This window comes from Zootoca vivipara, chromosome 13, assembly GCF_965207765.1.
Source record: "Zootoca vivipara chromosome 13, rZooViv2.hap1.1, whole genome shotgun sequence".
NCBI lineage: Eukaryota > Metazoa > Chordata > Lepidosauria > Squamata > Lacertidae > Zootoca > Zootoca vivipara.
This window is the reverse complement of record NC_142596.1, coordinates 7,817,342-7,836,636: the sequence shown is the minus strand read 5'-3', so window position 1 is coordinate 7,836,636 and position 19,295 is coordinate 7,817,342. Positions and strand designations below refer to the sequence as shown.

The 19,295-nt window shown below is 46.4% G+C and overlaps 1 protein-coding gene across 1 annotated transcript in view; it reads right to left on the bottom strand.

Annotated features, from left to right (window-relative positions):
* The window catches only part of PARP6 (poly(ADP-ribose) polymerase family member 6), a 50,533-nt gene that overhangs the window by 24,553 nt on the left and 6,685 nt on the right, over nt 1–19,295 (bottom strand). Inside the window, exons 2-9 of the mRNA XM_088656715.1 lie at nt 13,787–14,038; nt 8,795–8,872; nt 8,064–8,158; nt 5,405–5,465; nt 4,254–4,344; nt 2,777–2,843; nt 1,914–2,063; nt 711–888 (exon numbers count right to left, since the gene is read on the bottom strand). Coding sequence (XP_088512841.1) covers nt 711–888; nt 1,914–2,063; nt 2,777–2,843; nt 4,254–4,344; nt 5,405–5,465; nt 8,064–8,158; nt 8,795–8,872; nt 13,787–13,789 — 723 coding nt within the window. The 5' untranslated portion in view covers nt 13,790–14,038. The remainder of the gene's footprint in view (nt 1–710; nt 889–1,913; nt 2,064–2,776; nt 2,844–4,253; nt 4,345–5,404; nt 5,466–8,063; nt 8,159–8,794; nt 8,873–13,786; nt 14,039–19,295) is intronic.

The following is a 19,295-nucleotide window of genomic DNA, read 5'->3' as shown; positions in this document are numbered from 1 at the left end:
AGCTAAAATTGCATATAAGCAGGCACAGAAAAGAGCCAAACGTGAATGGCAGCAAAATCGCTGGCAGGCTCTAATTGTAGCCTCCAGGTCTCGCAGCTCCCGTGAATTTTGGTGCCTGATAAACAGAAGATCAAAGAAATATCCCCTATCAGTTATCCCCGCCCCGATTTGGGAGCAATTTTTGAGGAAATATTTCTCGCAGACAGAGACCTTTACGTGCCATTCTGATGTTTGGTGCATTCAATATAGCACCAAGTTAAAGTCATTGTCAGCACAACTGTTGCACTGGATTCTTTTGCAGCCCAACCTTTAAACTCTGCCATCCATTAGCACAAGGACTCTTGTTATAGCAGACAAAGAATGTTGGGTCCAGGCAATTTTTTTTAATGTGGAAAAGAATCTACATATGCGATTCTCCCTGACTGGAGGTTTTTAAGCAGAAGTTGGATGGCCATCTGCCAGGGAGTCTTTAGTTGTGATTCCTGCATTGCTAGATGGGCCCCTGGGGGTCCTTTCCAACTCTACTGTTCTATTCTTCCATTAGCAATCCAAAACATTATGGCTTAGCAAGAATGACGCCTGCATGATTCTCCTTGTCCTTTATCCCACCTCCAACTGCTAAGCACTAGGAGGCGGAAAACATTATCAAGAGCCCTCCAAGAGAAAACCCATAGCCAGCCCCAAGGGACAAGGCCAGAGAGGAAACCCACCAGAATGTTGAATGGGGCGACACCTGCCTGGGTGCTGGGAGGGTAGCCAAACACTTCCACCTTAGGGTTTTTCATGGTGCAGGAGATGGAACGGTTCATGAGGCGGTTGACTCGCAGCTCTGGGACGCTGAGTTTGCCCTTCAGCATGGAGTCCTGGATGACAGGGAAGCTGGGAGACCTGGAGACACAGAGAGATCGGCCCTCACCATCGGAGGAGCAGTTGCGACTGGCACCCATTGGGACGGGCAGGATAGAAAGCAGGGGGTCCAACAGGAGAGGACGCCAGAGCCAATGATAGGCTAAGCCAACTCATTCTGGGTGTGCTAGGGCAGCCCTGACACAAAGGAGGAGGAAGCCAACAGAAAATGCCACCCCCTTGGGTTGCTTGTGAGAAGACAGACAGGTGGAGGCTGGCTGGGGGCAGATTGAGGCTGGTGGGGCAGAGCCTTTGCTGACAAGGAGGGGTCTCCCATCTGGACTTTGGAAAGGAGAGTTGCACAACTTTTCAGGACCTTCTCTGGGCTAGTTTTTGGGCTGGGCTTTCCATTTAGCCACACCCCAAACTGGAGAGCTTGTTTGCTCTCTTCATCCCTCAGAGAGAATCACAAAGTAAAGGAATTATGAAGAAGAAAAGAGAACTGCTCCACTAGGTTCGTCCTTCAATTGTCATCTACAGCAGCCATTCCACCAGGCTGTGGGGCAGGGAGAAAGATGGGGCTTGCAGGGCCTCTCCACTGGCTCTGCTGAAAGAACAGACAACTTTTGGCTCGTATTTTTTAAAAAAAAGATCAGTTCCTGCTGCTCACTACAAAAGCTCTGTCACTAAGAATTAGTGCCTGTGCTTGCTTTTTTCCCTCCTCCTTCCTCATACCTTTCTTTTTTGTGTCATGTCTCTTAAGCAGGCATCCCCAAACTTCGGCCCTCCAGATGTTTTGGACTACAATTCCCATCATCCCTGACCACTGATCCTGTTAGCTAGGGATGATGGGAGTTGTAGGCCAAGACATCTGGAGGGCCGCAGTTTGGGGGTGCCTGCTCTTAAGAGCCGTGAGCCTGAGGGAAGGGATTGTTTTCTCTCCGATATCTGTAAGCTGCTGTGGGAGCCCTTTTCAGCTGAAGGGCAACATAAAAATGATTACAAATAAATAAATAAAAGACCCCAAGCCACTCTTGGGAGGAGACAGCGGGAAAGTGGAGCCATACTTGGGGATGGGTGAGAAGATGCTGAGACCGGCACGGAATTTCTTGATGGTGCCACTGGCCTTGAACCAGCTGTGCCGCTTCTCCTGCTGGGTCTTGAGGAAGTCGTTGCTGAGGTGTTTCCATTGCTGGGATGTGAACATTCCCAGGATCCTATTGTGACAGAATCAGTATCATGAACCCACAAACTGGTAGTGACCACAACACCAAGTCAGTGGCTAAATAGGTCAGAGGCTGAAAAGCTGGACCAGGTTCCTGGCTCTGAGACTGAAGCTAGTGGTCAGAGGCCAGCTGAAATTGCTCCTACAATTTTGGGGCCTCTGGAGCCAGAGCTGGAACCCTTATGAGTGCCATCTCCTGGACTGGAGAGGTGGACTAGAGACAGAGCCTCAAAAGGCGTCCAACCCTTGTTGAAATAAGTTTCTCACTAGGAGCTCTCCATAAGTGCTGAAGCAGCTAGCCTGCTTCAGCCCCAACATGCCCTGTGGGTGCCATGTCAAGACCAGAACAGGCCAATCAGATGGCAAGGAAAGCAATGTGGCATGACACTTGCTCATTCACAGCTTCCCATGAATGGGACAGGTAGAAAGGAGCCCAAGAAAAGATCTTGGAAGTGTTTTATCCCCATCATTGAACCCCAAAGCACTCAATACAATACTGCTTGAATACTTGAATTCTGTAAGACTTATGTATGAACCTACATACAGCATAACCTACTGTAGAAGGGTAGAGAGCCATGCCCATTGTTCCAATCACTTTCCCTTCTTACCCCACCAACCACTGGAATGTGGCCCTTGGACTAGACAACCCTTGCTCTAGAGCAACACCTTGTGCTTCATGACTCAGCTTAAAAAGGCCTTACTCACTTCTTCAGCTGTAGGCCCAGTCCAAACCCTTCCTTATTGGATGGCTGGAAAACTTCAATGGACGGTTCTGAAGAACAAGAAGAGTTAAGAGTTTACTTTTTTAAAAAAAGTTTTTATTGATAATTTAAACAAATACAACAATAAAAACAAAAACATAACAAAACAATTCAGCACATTATCAGATACAAAAAATCCCCCGCCCCCACCCTGAGTCCTACCCCTACCCCTATCCCTGTTCCTTCACAACCTAACTTAGACTTATCTATACTATACTTGTTTCCGGTCACACACGTTGTTACACGGTAAGTACTTAATTTTTATAACTGCTAAGTTCACCAAAAAATTATGATTATTACAGTGTCAATAACATTCATATAACTGATTTACTCTCTTTTTATTTCTAGAGTCCTGCTACATCAGAGAGGAGAGACGATTTATCTTCATAAGTGCTCAGATAAGCGGTAAGTGACTCCCATTTCCCTACGTTGTTCTCCAGATTTGTTTCTTTCAATATTTCGTGTTTTCTTGCCAAGTTATAATATAAAATTAATTTTTCTAACCATTCCTCCTTTCTCGGGATTACTTGTGATTTCCATGCTCTTGCGACTAGTAGTCTTGCTGAGGCAGTCGCATAGCTCACTACACATCTATCTTTAGGTTTTATATCCTCTCCCAGCATTCCTAATAGGAAGATTTCTGGTTGTTTTCTAAAAGAATATTTCAGAATTTTTTTCAACTCATTATAAACTAATTCCCAAAATTCCTTGATGTGATCACAATTCCACCAAACATGAGAAGAGTTAAGAGTTTACTTTTAAGGTAAATTATATATTTTCCTCATTCCTTATAAAATTTTTGGTCTTCCTGGTTTCTGATTTTTTGCCATTTTGGCATAATCCATCAATTTAATCTGCCATTCTTCTCCGGTAGGGAAGAATCTCTGGGCTAGTAACATCTGAGCAGTGGTGGTCGCATATATAAATAGTCTTTTCTGATTCATTGGGATTTGGGCACCTAGAATTTCATGTCAATGCTGCTTCACCCCATCTAATGGGTGGGCCGGCCCTGGTGAGCTTTATGAGTCTAGCAGTACAAACTGTATCCTTCAGAAGCAAGTACGGTACTTCTTTGTACGGTACATAATTAACACTATGGAATTTGCACCTACAAGAGATAATGACAGCCACCAACTTGGGTGGCTTTAAAAGAAGATTAAACACTTTCATGGAGGGTAAAGCTACCAGTGGCTACTGGCCACAATGGCTAGTACTGCTGGAGAAAGGATGTCTCTGAATACTAGTTGCCAGGAATCATTGGTGGGGACGGTAGCATTGTGCTCAGGTTTTGCTTGTGGGCATCTCATGGGCCTCTGGTTGGCCGTTGTGAAAACAGGACGTTGGACTAGGTGAACCTTTAGACTGACCCAGCAGGGCTATTCTTATGTTCCTCCTTGTTTACAGGCAAATGTGATACTCACCGGGGCCATCCAGGTACTGGGAAAGAGAGAACCGCAGTCGGAGGACAATGGGCTCGGTCCGAAGGACCTTCCAGGCTGTCGCCACTTCTTCCTGCAATGAGAAGCAGAGCATCCTTGTTAGTCTGGGCTGTGACTATGGAAGAGGAGAAGGACCAAGGGCTCAAAGTGGAAGTCAGAAAAATACAAGTCTACCCAGGAAGCAAAACACTGCAGTGGATCATGGCGCACTGGATCGGGAGACGTTCTCCTCCCTTTCTCATATTCCTAGTACTCAGGGTTCTCCAGTGAAGCTGATTTGCTAGAGATTTGGAACAGACAGAACATGGTACACAGTTGATCTATGAAATTCACTGTCACGGGGATGGCTGCTGTTTTAGATCACTTTAATTGGGAATTACGACAAGGGAATAAGGCTATCAACAGTTGCCAGTCTCATGCATTATATGGGTTCTAGATGACAAGGAGAAACTATAAGGATCATTGCTTTTAAGCCTTTCTTTGTGGGCTTCCCAGAGGTATGTGTTCTGATGGCTGTGCTCTGCAGGCAGCCATGCTTCTGAATACTAGTTGCTGGAAACCCCAGGAGGAGAAACTGCTCTTGTGTTTGAACCCTGCTTGTGGGTTTCCCACAGGCACCTGGTCGGCCACCGTGAGAACAGGATGCTGGACTAGGTGGGCCACTGGCCTGATCCAGCAGGACTATTCTCTCCCCCCCATAAAATTTATACTGTATGCTACTTGATTGTCAAACTAAAACAGAAACAAAACCTCAATGTGACTTACAAAGAGGATAAAACAATAAAATTATCAGTGAAAGCAACTCTTTAAAACGCCTTTTTTTAAAAGAACAGAATCAGCAATAAACTAAAACCAGATTAAAACATGCATCAACAGTCTAGGTGTCAATGGATCTACGCCAATTCTGAACTCTAGCTGTCCGACCCATTGCACCATAAAAAGTGCAAAGGAAGTGTGAGAAATTCCTGTTGCTAATCCAGGAGGAATCAACCTTCCTGACAGTGTCAGAGTTGGGGGAATCTTTCAAGCTTCTGGGTCTGCGGATATCTGGAAAGTGGGGAGTGCATTTAAGCATGTGTGTGTAGCCCCTTTCTGCCCACCCACCCTCCATGTGACTGTGTCCTGAAACTTACATCTAGAAAGCCGATGTTTATATGCAGGTCAATATCCACGTCGTCAATGGTCCCATATTCGCTGAGGAGGAAAGTAGGAGCATTAGGGAAAGACCAGTGTGAGAAAGAACAGGAGGGAGAAGAGTGAAAGGTTGGGGGCACATGGAACTAGCTGATGTCAGGGGAAGTAACACGGAGAAGCTGCCCCTCTGTTGATCTGCAGCTTTCTGCCTCCCTGCCCTTCTTAATCCAAACCTGGAGTTAAATTTGTGCTGGCTACTCTAGGTGCCAATGCAAACACTGTTGCTTTTTGCTTACATTCCACCATGTGGCTCTGTTGGACCTTGCCATGGCTCGGGCTGTTTTCCTGACTATTAAAAACCATCTCAGTGTTACGCAGACTCCCAATCTCTGAACAGCAAGGATCTTGGGGATGCAGTGTGTTACCTAGGTTTGGTTCCCTTTAAATGAAGTCTACTGGAGTCAGGCGGCTATTGCGATACAGTGGAACCTCGGTTTATGAACACCTCGGTTTACGAATTTTCGGTTTACGAACACCGCAGACACTTCTGGAACGGATTGATTCACTTTCCATTACTTTCAATGGGAAAGTTCGCTTCAGTTTATGAACGCTTCAGTTTATGAACAGACTTCCGGAACCAATTGTGTTCATAAACCGAGATACCACTGTATTGGCATTTGTTTACAAAGATACAGGTTTAGCACAGATGGAGAATTCAGCTTAAACCGGGTCATCTAACACAGGATAAGGTACCTTCCTGTGTTCCTGTTGGTTAAACCAGTTTGGTAGATTCTTTACAATAAAGAAATTGAGTCAAAAAACCCCTCTTTGCTCATCAAGATCCATCCATGGACTCAGATCCTAAGGTCCATAGTTGTGCAGAAGGGACCTTGCGCCTTTCATAGTTGCACAGAGGAGGGAATTTCTGCAGGTGCCACTTGGCATGCAAGCCACACCTGCTGCGCTCCTGCTACACATCTGTCACCTGTATTACATCTGGTTGCAATACAGGAGAGGAGAGGGGCAGGACCACTCCATCGGTGAGAGACCAGCAACCTTTGGTGCCTCCTGCCCTTGATCTGCTTCACCCCAAAGTGTGCTTATGTCCTCTTCTTTCTCACTTTCCTTTTACGTCATGTATTTTTAGACTGTGTGCCTGAGGTAACAAACTGCCTTTTAAGTGCCACTCCAGAAGTCTTTTTTGGATGAGAATTGAGATATGAAATTCTTTAAAAGAAAAAACAACAACTGTGAACTATTAAGGGTGAAGGAAACCTGTTTTCTTTTGCATCTTCCCACTGTACTCAGCATTCTTCCTTCTAGGGATATTTCTTCTCACCGTTACTGTCCAGCCTAGAGCCCCAACCTGTATGCACAAGACCTACACTGCCCCTCTGTTGTCATTGGACTCCACTCTCAGTTGCTAGGGGTATGTGCATTGCCCCGCTTGTCTTGGCTTCAGTGCACCAGCTGAAAATCATCTCTAGTTTATCTCCCTGGGCACAGGTTTGCTGACGATGCTGTTGCTAATGGGTGTTTCTGCTTCGGAAGACTGGAGAAGAGGTAACTTGCCCCAAGCCACGATCAGCTCACAAACACACACACTGTAAAGGGGTCTTTGAAAGAACAGAGTAAAGCCCTTAAAGAAGATTGCATTGTTCTTTCATTGTTAACTCTAAGTCCATGGAGAAGGCAGCGCTTCTCTTCTATCAGAGTACTCGGAAATATTTCCATTGAACAGCAAGTACGGTATCATTTCCTGTTAGGCAAAGGTTAGTTTTCTGTGCAATTCAACAAAGGCACTGGTTAATTGCAGGTGGCATGGCAGAAGAGGTTGCCATTTTGATGGAGAAATGCCTGTCTGCATATATGCTTCCCTCTCACTTCCCCGCCACCCGTTTTCCCTGTCCTCGGAAATGCCTGAGTCTTGAGAAGCGACTATGTCCCATGCGAGAAGGCTTTGAAAACTTGGTGCAAAGACAGGAACAGTGGACAGAGAGTACTGGATACAGCCCTGTGAATACATTCCCTACCCTAATCCAAAGGAATTGAGAATTGATGATCTCCAAGGGGCTCAGGTGACCTCTCCAGCTTCTGGTAATATTTCAGTGTCTTATTTTTATTGCATCCACTTAAAGATTTGAACACAGGTGTCAGGCGGCAGAAGAACCAACCCCCCCGGCTGCTTTTTTTCAATATTCACAGAGAGGGGTTTGGGAATGCAGCCTCTTGGATAATGGTGTTGTCCCAAGTGAATCTCCAACCCCCCCCCCCGGTCTCTTCCACTTCCTCAGTTGTCAACAGCACCACCCCCTCTACGGTTGCCGCTTTGGACCACCTGTCTCTGAGCCCTTTGCTCTCCTACTTTTAAGGCTTGCTAGGTTCTGGGAGATGGAGGGTCTGGAAGGCTTTCCAGTGATAACGTGTCAGCCAGCTGCTCCGGCTCTGCCTCCTCCTCCTCTCCCATGATTTCCCAACTTTTCCCCTCATCTTTCTCTGAGCTGTGACCTCCCTCAACCCCCTGTTGCAGTTCTGAACTGTCTTCTTCTCTGGAAGGGTCAGGCTGGGGAGGCGGTCTCCACCATTATTCCTCCTCTGCCTAGTCCCTGACATCAGGTCCCTGATGAAACCCTCATAGCAAGACAGGACAGAACTCACCGGACAGACACAGAATTCTCACTGTACAGTTCCTTCACGGCCTCAATGTCAGCATCCAACTGCGGGTGACGGTACAGGTCCGCCGCACAGGTCCCCTGCAGAAATATACACCAAAACAGTACAGGGGATATATATTCAGAGACAGCGAATGAGTGAAGCATGAAACCAAGCCTGATGAGGAATGGTCGAGGGAGTTGGGGTAGGTTTAGCCTGGAGAAGAGAAGACCTCGAGAGGTGATACGCTTGCCATCTCCAAATATCTGAAGGGCTGCCGCATGGAAGGTGGAAGAGCTTTCTGCTTCTCCAGGACCCAAACCAATCGATTCGAATGGCAAGAAATGAGTTTCTGACTAAAAGTTAGTGAGAGCTGTTTGACGGTGGGACGGACTCCCTCGGAAGGTGGCAGACCTTTGGAAGTTTTTATGCAGAGGTTGGATGGCCATTGGTCAGGGATTCCTGCATTGCAGGGGGTTGGACTGGATGGGGCTCTGGAAACTCTCCCAACTCAACAGTTCTATGATTCTATGAGCTTTATTGAGGGTCTTGGTCAGATATCATATGTGGCTGCCTGCAGGATTGTGGTCTTTGGCAAGTGCCCAGCAGTATGGACCCATGAGAGGAGGCCTGTACATCCTTGTTGCTTGCTCTGAACCTCCACAGGAAATTGTACAGAATCCTGCAGCTGTTCACTGCTACCCACATTTCCCCTCCACGAGCACTGGGAGCCTCACCTGTACTCCATACAAGAACTCCTCCGACTCATTTTCTCCATCAGAATCATCATCAGTCCAGTACTGACCTTTGATGTCCTAAAGTCAAGAAAAGTGCCAGATGAGGAAGAGTGAGGACTCTGCAAATATAATGTTTTCACAATGGCACATTTTGAATCGCAGCATCTGGTGTTTTACCCAATATTCCAAGATTCCTTTAAGCTTTCTTTTTCTAAAATAATAAGTTGCCGTTCCTCGTACATGAATATGAAGCCATGTTACATGATCCTGAGGATGTGTCTTTATGAATGGAGTGGCATTTATTTCCTCCTGTCTGCTTTCAACTCTGTGTTCCTCTCCTCTCTCACGTTGCTTCTGTTGAACTTTACACTGTAAGCTCCTTAAGGCAGGGACCTGTCTCCTTCTGATTACTGTTCAAAGTGCCGGCAGCACGTTGATGGCATATACGATATGTTCATCATTCCTCCAATTTCCAGCATTCCGGTGGTGAGTGGCAATTCTTATGTGGCCGAAATGGCACCGCCCGCCAAGAGGGAGGCAGCAACAGGTTAGGTGGAACCCAAAGGTTGCGGAAATGCAAAACACCTTTAGGGGAGTAAAACTCTAAGGGCGGATCTTAAAAATACCCCAGGATGCTCAGGGGCTGTGGAATGTTGACTGACTGCTGTGATGGCAAATGGAAAGCCAATAATTCACACAAGTGTTATAAGAATTTTAAGGTCATATCCAAACGCTTTGACTACTGAAGATTTCAACTTCCGAAGTCGACACCCTCCAGAAGTCTTTTCGCCGTGCATGCCTGGCGCACGCATTCTACGCATGTGCAGAAGCGCAAAATCGCACTTTGCGCATGTGCCGAAGCAGCACTTCGACATCTGAAAACCTCGACTTACAAAGACGGCTACGGAACGGATCATCTTCGTAAGTCGAGGTACCACTGTATATAAAATTGGGACGTGGGTGGCGCTGTGGGTTAAACCACAGAACCTATAACAGGGGCCAACAGAGTCTAGGGCTTGCCGATCAGAAGGTCGGCGGTTTGAATCCCCGCAACGGGGTGAGCTCCCATTGCTCGGTCCCAGCCCCTACCAACCTAGCAATTCGAAAGCACGTCAAAGTGCAAGTAGATAAATAGGTACCGCTACAGTGGGAAGGTAAACACCATTTCCGTGTGCTGCTCTGGTTTGCCAGAAGCGGCTTTGTCATGCTGGCCACATGACCTAGAAGCTGTACGCCGGCTCCCTCGGCCAATAACGCGAGATGAGCGCCACAACCCCAGAGTCGGTCACGACTGGACCTAATGGTCAGGGGTCCCTTTACCTTTATATATAAAATAGATGTTCATAAATGTACCAAGCAAACACATACAAATATGTAAACCACATGTCTGAAACCCACAGAAAAGCCCTGAAACCATTTTCTCTCTCCCAAAATGACCTCAAATATTTCTCTGCAAGGTCAAAGGAAATGGAAAATCTCCCCATTGTCTCTTTCACAAATCCTGTCTTAAGGGCACATTTAAGATATGAATAGGGTGTGAGCCTGTGACCTGGATTCAGGAATTGAGTAACAAAAGAGTGGCCAGGATGCCCAGGTAACCTAGCAGACAGGAGAGAAAAAACAACGCACTCAGATTTCTGTTGTAGTCGGCCCTTTCTGTGATGTATGTATGATGTTTCTGGGGGTGGTCTTGGACTCCAGGGTGGGCAATTTAAAATGTCTATATAAGAGCAGGCACACCTTTGTCCTGGGTCCTCCTCCTCTATCCTGTGTGTGGGAGGAGCACCCTGTTGCAAGAGCTTTAATAAAGATCAGGCTTACTAGCTGCTTTGCTTCTCAATATTCTCTGGTTGGCCCCTGTTATTTTCTCCTACCGATAGAAAACCTACAAAAGGACTCTATAAGGGCTCTTGTGTTCCCCATAAGGGAAAAGGAGCAGTTTTTTTCTCATAACACAGGCACCTCCCTCAGCTCTCAGCCATTTCATGCAGGATTTAACTCGAACAACTCATTTTAATGCTACCCATTCTCCCAACCCAAACAGCACCCCCCCCAATGCACTCCCTACAATTCATCATCACATGCAGATGAACACAGCATGTGGGAGGAAATCACCCCCCAAGTAATCCTTAGCACAACCACCCCCTTGCATCCAATGAAAAAAGGAATACATACGTAATACATATATAAGTACACACGGGTCACACCCACCCCTACATTTAAAGCAGGCTTCCAGCACTTTTACACATATAAAAGTATTATCAAAAATGTATAAAATGCTGTTGGAGTGGTGAACTAAAGAGGAATTTGGGAAATCGGGCAGATTAAGTGGACACAAGATGTGGGTCACAATATGGATTATGAATGTCATAGGCGTCTGCGGCTACTCTTGAGTAAAGACACTCCACTCCGTCCTGTCTTTCAGAGTTTTATTGTGCATATTATTTACAGTGCAAAGATCTCAGCAAACATGACTGCCTAGTCCGAGTCAGAACCCCGCAATGGCTTCTTCCGGGTTCTCGCCCAGCATAAAAGCCTAGGCACCCCAAAGCGCCGCCCCCTGGCCCTACGGGTGGGAGCGCGCCTCAATTCGGGCATCGGAGGGAACGGTCTCCTTTCTGGCGGCCCTGTGTCCGACATCTCTCCAGACTCCTCCTCCCCTGACCCTCTTCCATAGCGGGGCTGGGGCTCCGATGCCTGCCAGAGCCCTCTCTCCACCCTGCTCACTTCCTCATTCCTTTCTCCTGACTCGCTGCTCGTGCTGAGGAGCTAGTCAGGATGACAGGGGGTGGCTCTCTGTATGGAGTCCCTCCTGACAATGGATTATGGGGAAAGTTGTGGAAAATAAATATGAATTTTACGGCATGTTATGCAATAAAAGAAAACATGATGAAACTGACCCACAGATGGTATTCGACACCCACCAGATTGGCGACTATGTCTAAAAAAAGGGAAAGGTATACAGTTGGAAGTGTAATGAAACTGAGGGATCTTTTATTCACATGTCGTGGTCCTGCAAAGTAATTAAGGAATATTGGGAAACTTTATATGGTGAATTAAAAAAAGATACTTTAAAAAACTTTCCCCCAAACACTTGATATTTTCCTCTTGGGGTTGGTAGCAACAGCGGTCCCAAAAAAACAAAAGAGTTTATTACTATACACCACTGCCGCAGCTAGAACCTTATTGGCACAAAGGTGGAGAACATGTATAGTCCCCACTCAGGAAGAATGGCAGTGTAAAATGTTTTAATATGCTGAACTGGCTGGTCTGGCGAACAGGATAAGCGAAAACGAAGATAAGGAATACAGTGGAACCTTGGTTTTCAAATGTAATCTGTTCCGGAAGTCTGTTTGACTTCTGAAATGTTTGAAAACTGAGGATCAAAGGGCTGTCTGCAAGTTCAATGGGGAAAATGCCTCGGAAGCCATTCTACTTCGAAAATAGAAGCATTCACTTCCGGGTTTTCGGCATTTGGCTTCCGAAACATTCGGCAGCCGAGACGTTCAAAAACCGAAGTTCCACTGTATAAGGAGGAATGGATAATGCTTATTGAATATTTTAAGAACCGGTATAGACAAACACATAAATTAGCACAGTGCTTTTTTCTGGGGGGACGCAGGGGTATGCATACCCCTAAACATTTTGTGAATCTAAGTATGGCCTCATTGAGGGGCAGTATTTCAATAGGAGTAGGAAAATTAGAGTACCTCTAAACATTTTTTAGAAAAAAAGTACTGGGTTAGCGGGTCTTGAGTAAATCCAGCAGAGTTGAAATAGATAAGAGTATTTAATAGATGACAAATTGGATGATTAAAAATATGTGGATTACGTGGAATAGTAGAAAAGCAAAGGAACAAGGAAAAGGATGGAAGGGAAGTCATATACTATATGTACACATGCTGTATTTGGTGCAAAGTTGTAAGTGGGAATATATATATATATATATATATATATATATATATATATATATACATACATACATACATATACATATATATATATAATTAAGTCTTCTACCACTTTAACAGTTACAGCTTCCCCCAAAGAATCCTGGAAACTGTAGTTGGATAGGGGTGCTAAGAGTTGTTAGGAGACCTCTCAGAGAACTACAGTTACCAGCATCCTTAACAAACTACAGCTCCCAGAATTCTTTGGGGAAAGCCATGACTGCTGAAATGGTATAAGAATTCTTTGACTGCTTGGTGTGGATTGGCCATACCGACACCTAGGATGGAGGGATCGGGTTACACTGCAGCATTTCATTGCAAGTCCCACCCATTCACTCCATTTCCAATGTTTCAGGCATGACTGGAGTCACTTAGGCACCCAGAAAGTCAGCACTACCTGACAAGAGGGGACCCTAAGGCTTGCAGATAAATGCAGACACACAAACACACATACAAACATGCGCTTAAGAGGTTTTTAAAACTCATTAAGAGGTTTGCACATGGTTTGAAATAAAAATAAAAGAAACAAATAAGCATTAAACTAAGGTGGTGACTGTTCAGATTAAAGCAAAACCATGATGTGATCCCTTTTTGGAGGAAAAGGTGGGATATAAATACAATGAATAAAATACTGCTCCTGGCCCCCCAATTCTGCATTTCATTTTCCCACTTAATAACTCACCTTTGTTTCACAGGGTGTATACACACTACACACTTATAAAGCACCTTTCTTTCCCCAAAGAATCCTGGAAACCGTAGTTTACAATCCCCAGAACCCTGAACAAACTTCAGTTCCCAGGATCCTCTGGGGGAAGCCATGTTCTTTCAATGTACGGCGTGTATGGAACCCACTGTCAAACCTCCAATCCATTTCTTATTTTTGCAATTTAACCAGTCAACCTTCACTCCTTGCTCTTCTCCTCCAACACACACGCAGAACATCCCTTCCCAAGCAAAGTCAGCTTTGGCATCCATGGTCCAACAGTTGCTCGACCCCCCCGCAACCACCGCAAACCCATCCTGTGAGCCTCATCCTGCTTACCATTTGCTTTGTGGTTCACAGGCACTCCTTCCGCAGGGCTAGGCCTCTCCTCTCCATGCCACCAGCCAGCCTGGGAGCTGCGAGACAGACATCCAGGCGGTGTTACGGCCTCGATGTCAAGCCAGGAGAGTCAGCCTGGGGAGTATGTTCTTCCGTCGCCCTGGCAACCAAGTCACTGTCCTCGAGAAAGGCTGAGAGCGATGGGGCTGACGTCAGTGCCGTGCAGAGGCCTCCTCATTGGCCGTTGGAGAACTGAAAAGGGGGAATCCAATACATTTTTGGTGTTTACATTGGAACCTATAGTAAATACAGAATGCAAGGCAGGGGGGGACCTATGAGGTCTCCTACTTCCAGGATGTACGGTCGCATTCTTCCATGGCTGCCAACCCAGGAGTGGCTCATGCATACAGCCCAAAGCTCCTGCTGCAATAAAAATTGGCATGCGCACACACACACACACACACACACACACACACCTTGATCTCAAGTGCACAACCATTTTTGCAGCATTAACAACGAGGCTTTGATGCCTAGCCCTTTTCAGGTGTGTGGATTTGTGCTCTACGCTGTCCTCTGCCGGTTATCCTTATCAGAAGCAAGCTGGAAATGCCTAAGGCAGGGGTCCCCAGACTACGGCCCGGGGGCCACATATGGCCCCCAAGGCTCTTTTATGCGGTCCCCGGGGACCCCCGCCACCCGCTCTCACCGGCACGGTGCGGCGTGCCAACTTCCGACCCGGAAAAGTGACGGAAATAGCTTGCGCACACGCGCAAGCATCATTTCCAGTGTACTTCCGGGTCGGAGGAGGCTTCTGCACATGCACACAAGCTATTTCTGGCACTTTCCAGGTCGGGAGTGTGCCAGAAATCGCATTTGCGCATGCGCATGGGCGCGCACAGCCATGCGCTCCCCCACCCTCTGGCCCACCACGCAATCGGCACGGTGGGCATCCGGCCCAAAGCCGGGTAAGTTTGGGGACCCCTGGCCTAAGGGGTGTGCCATGGAAGGCTTTCTCATGCAAGGGCCAGCCCTGCCATTAGGCAGAGACAGATGGCTGCCCTCAGGCAGCTGATCTTGAGTGTCACGGAAGGGCAGTAAATTGTTAGTTACCCTAGCAACTTGTGTGTTGGGGCAGCACCGCTCTCCTGATACCAAGCCTTGCTGCCGCTTGCCTAGGCAGGGTGAGGTCAGGGCTGCCCAGGCACAGTCAGTGCCCTCACTGGTGGACCCCCACAGCCCTGATCTCACAGCTGCCCTGCCCCGTCCCCACCCAGGTCAGCCACAGAAGTTGGGGCCCTCCACATGCTGTTGGACCACAACTTGCATCTTGCCCCTGCCAACATGGCCCATCATCAGGGATCCAGCAAACAACAGCGACAAGTGAGGAGCAGGAGCCGGGGTAACTGCAGCGCAGGTAAAACTTTTGTAACAGCCTTCCCACTTTGCTTTGCTACTGCTCCCCCATGAAGGGGGAAGACGCTGGACCCACCCACCACTGATTCACAACAGCTGGCCTTGACTCCAGACTTCTAGGTGGGGTGGGGAGATTAAAGGGGGCAAATTGTTTGTTCGATGTGAATTATTTTGGAGAAGGGGGGTTGGCTGAGGTTTTGTTTGTTTGCTAAATAGTAGTCCGAGTATTGCTTTGTTTATTCTTTGATTATGTCATTTGCTATTATTTATATGGCTCGTATGCTACTTTTGTTTTCCATGAATGTTATGTTATATGAAATATTGGTGTATTATATGATTCCCTCCTTTCCCCTCCATGATCTTATGCCCTGCATATTTTTCTTTGCTGTAATTCACTTGGAGACCTTCGGGTGACAAGCAACTAATAAGTTTAATAAATATTAATTAAACAGGAAGACCACATTGGCTGTCCCTGAGCCAGAGCCAGAGCCAAAAGTGGGCAAAACATTGGGTGTCTCTTATGGCAAAGTCAGAGAACTGTGGAGTTGGAAGGGGTCCCGAGGGTCATCTAGTTCAACCCCCTGCAATGCAGGAATCTCTACCTCTCTTTCAAATCAGAACCAGTGAAGGTGGTGAAGGTCCTGTGTGAGTGTCTGGAGGCGGTTGGAGGATGCATGGCGGCTAACAGATTGAGATTGAATCCTGACAAGACAGAAGTACTGTTTGTGGGGGACAGGAGGTGGACAGGTGTGGAGGACTCCCTGGTCCTGAATGGGGTAACTGTGCCCCTGAAGGAACAGGTGCACAGCCTTGGAGTCATTTTGGACTCACAGCTGTCCATGGAGGTGCAGGTTAATTCTGTGTCCAGGGCAGCTGTCTATCAGCTCCATCTGGAACGCAGGCTGAGTCCCTACCTGCCTGCAGACTGTCTAGCCAGAGTGGTGCATGCTCTAGTTATCTCTCGCTTGGACTACTGCAATGCGCTCTACGTGGGGCTACCTTTGAAGGTGACCCGGAAACTACAACTAACCCAGAATGCGGCAGCTAGACTGGTGACTGGGAGCGGCCACCGAGACCACATAACACCGGTCCTGAAAGACCTACATTGGCTCCCAGTACATTTCCGAGCACAATTCAAAGTGTTGGTGTTGACCTTTAAAGCCCTAAACGGCCTCGGTCCAGTATACCTGAAGGAGCGTCTCCACCCCCATCGTTCTGCCCGGACACTGAGGTCCAGCGCCGAAGGCCTTCTGGCGGTTCCCTCGCTACGAGAAGCCAAGTTGCAGGGAACCAGGCAGAGGGCCTTCTCGGTAGTGGCACCCACCCTGTGGAATGCCCTCCCACCAGAGGTCAAAGAAAACAACAATTACCAGACCTTTAGAAGGCATCTCAAGGCAGCCCTGTTTAGGGAAGCTTTTAATGTTTGATGGATTTCTGTATTTTAATGTTTTGTTGGAAGCCGCCCAGAGTGGCCGCGGGAACCCGGCCAGATGGGCGGGGTATAAATAATAAATTATTTATTTATTTATTTATTTATTTATTTATTTATTATTATTATTATTATTATTAATACTCAACCCACAGTCCCCCCATCCAATCTGAAACCATAACGAACCATGTGTAGCTTTGGGAATGTGGTAGCAGTTTTAATATTGCCCACCACACAAAGTCAGAGGTTTCTAGTCCCCCACCCCACTGATATCTCCGTCTTCCATCCCAGTAAGAAGGATCACAGTTCAAGGATACATTCCAACCTGGCAGAAGCAGTAGAGAGGGGCAGGGGGCCAGTGGCATGTGTGGGGAGTCCTGAGGACCAAACGGAGACACATTTGGCCCTTGGGTCTGAGGTTTCCCCACACACACACACACACCTGCTTTAAAGATACTCGGGTGCATTGACACATCCACAGTGGCTGAAGCTACAAAATGATTCCATCATCACAGCAGCATTGGTGGCACTGCCAGCCTTTCAATACAGACAGAATATGATGTTTCTTTGGGGTTTGGCATAAGATCACCAAGGCGATCCTTCTTCTCACTGCTCAGCCCCTGGACGATGGTTTATTGCACTCAGCATCCAGCATTTAAAACACCTTTAAAATGTTGTCCCACGGGTGCGCATCCTGATGCTCTACCACCTGGACTCGAGTTTTATTTATTTGTTTACTTGCTTATTTGCCTGCAGAAACTTATCAGTCACACAAGTGATCATGAGTCTGAAACAAGCTGAACATGGCCCAGGGATGGAGGAGGAATTCAGTTCCGTTCACATTTAAAGGCAAACTTCATTAATTTGCACCTCCTGAAACAAGGTGCAACTGAAAAACTCTCGTTCTTTAATATTTGCACAACAGCAGCAACAACAGCATCTCTCATTCCTCTTTCCCATGTCCGAGTTCAGATGTTCAGCCAAGCAATGTGTTAAAAAATGCATAATACTAGGGTCAAGCGTGCATAGAAATGCATATAATAAAAAACAGATGGAAATGTATTAGATTAGGGGAAAGGGAGTTGCAAAAACACATATTTTAGGCAGAATTGCATACCAACATTTGTGTATAAGGGAAAAATTCACAATAAAGTGCTGGTGTATTTTCACGAGGACTTTAAAGAGATAATAATCTACAAATGTGTAGAATCAAATTTAAGACAGGAAAAATGAGAAATTGAGTGAAACCGAAATTTTTGGATTCAACCATCTCTAATGTGGCTTCACTGTCATTATCCTCATTGTTATATAATAAACAACCACATCAGTTAACCCTTTCTTTCACACCCAAGTCAATGTGCATAGTACTCAAAGCTAGTCAAGCTATTTTGGCACCAGAGGCAGAAAACCCCTTCTCTCTGGCAGTAAAAACACAATGGTAAGCATGGTGACCAACCATTTGCTGTCCTTTCATGACCTTCATTCTGCCTAATGGGCCAGCCATGCTTCCTTCGGCACTTTGTATCATGCAAAGTGCTTTACAGTCACTGTAATTCTCTCTAATCCTTACCAACTCCCTTCGGAGAAAGGCCATTAATATTCCTGTTGCACTTACAACAATAAGTTCATGGCTCAACAAGCATAAAAGCCAAATTCGCAGGCACTTTTTAGCCACTTCATAAACATTTGCTCAGCAATCTTCCCTTGCTTTAGTTAATGTGCATTAGAACAGTGCACAAGTTAATCTTTTTCCACTTTCAAATGCCATCACATGTTCTCCAGCCTGTAGAGAAGACATTCCTTCCCTAGCCTAGCATGGATATTGGCCCAGTCTGCCCTGCAAATGGATTAGGATGTGTTCCTACCATGCTGGTGACAGGCTGAGCATGTGAAATCCACCTTTTTGCATTACCCCACAATTTTCTAACAAAACTGACAAGGCTGGAGGAAATGCTGCCTATTTGCCCTCTTGGGGATCTGGTTAAAACTGACAAAGTCGGGAGAAAGCTTGTCTGTTTCATCCATTTGTATGGTTGCTGTTACTGTTGTATTTTTGCTCAAACAGACGTGGTACATACAGTAATATTAAAAATGCAACAATTTAGTGAAACGGAAAAAGTTTCACTGAAGGCCAGTCAGAGGGGACAATGAAGGAAAAGGCCTTGAACCTGATATTTGAGTCAGCATAAAAAGAAGAATTAGGTATGGGGGCCATGATGTGCTGGTTCAGTGGCCCAAAAGAGAACATTTCGCTACAGGGAGAAGAGGTTAAAAAGAGATAGGATAATTAGATTCAATCGGGGACTTTGTAATTTGTAGTTTTGTCTCTTAGCCAGCATTTATCCTTTGAGATATCCTCTACTTCAGCAGAAGTGCTGTAAAGGAGCTACTGCTGGGTTTTTGATGACCCAAGTGCTAGCCAATCAGTACTGTGCACAGATAACTTCTACATGACAGCAGAACCAATTTCCCCTAAACTCAATCCTGGACAGGGAATTATACACTTCCCCAATGGAGCAACTACTCGAACATACTCCCGCCTCTTCACCATCAAATCTGTCTGGTTTCCTTAAATGACAATCATCTTGCACTTCTGTAATCTGCACTGACCAGGCTGCTTCTAGAGTTCTATATCCAGTTCTGGGTCCTGCGTTTTAAGAAAGATGT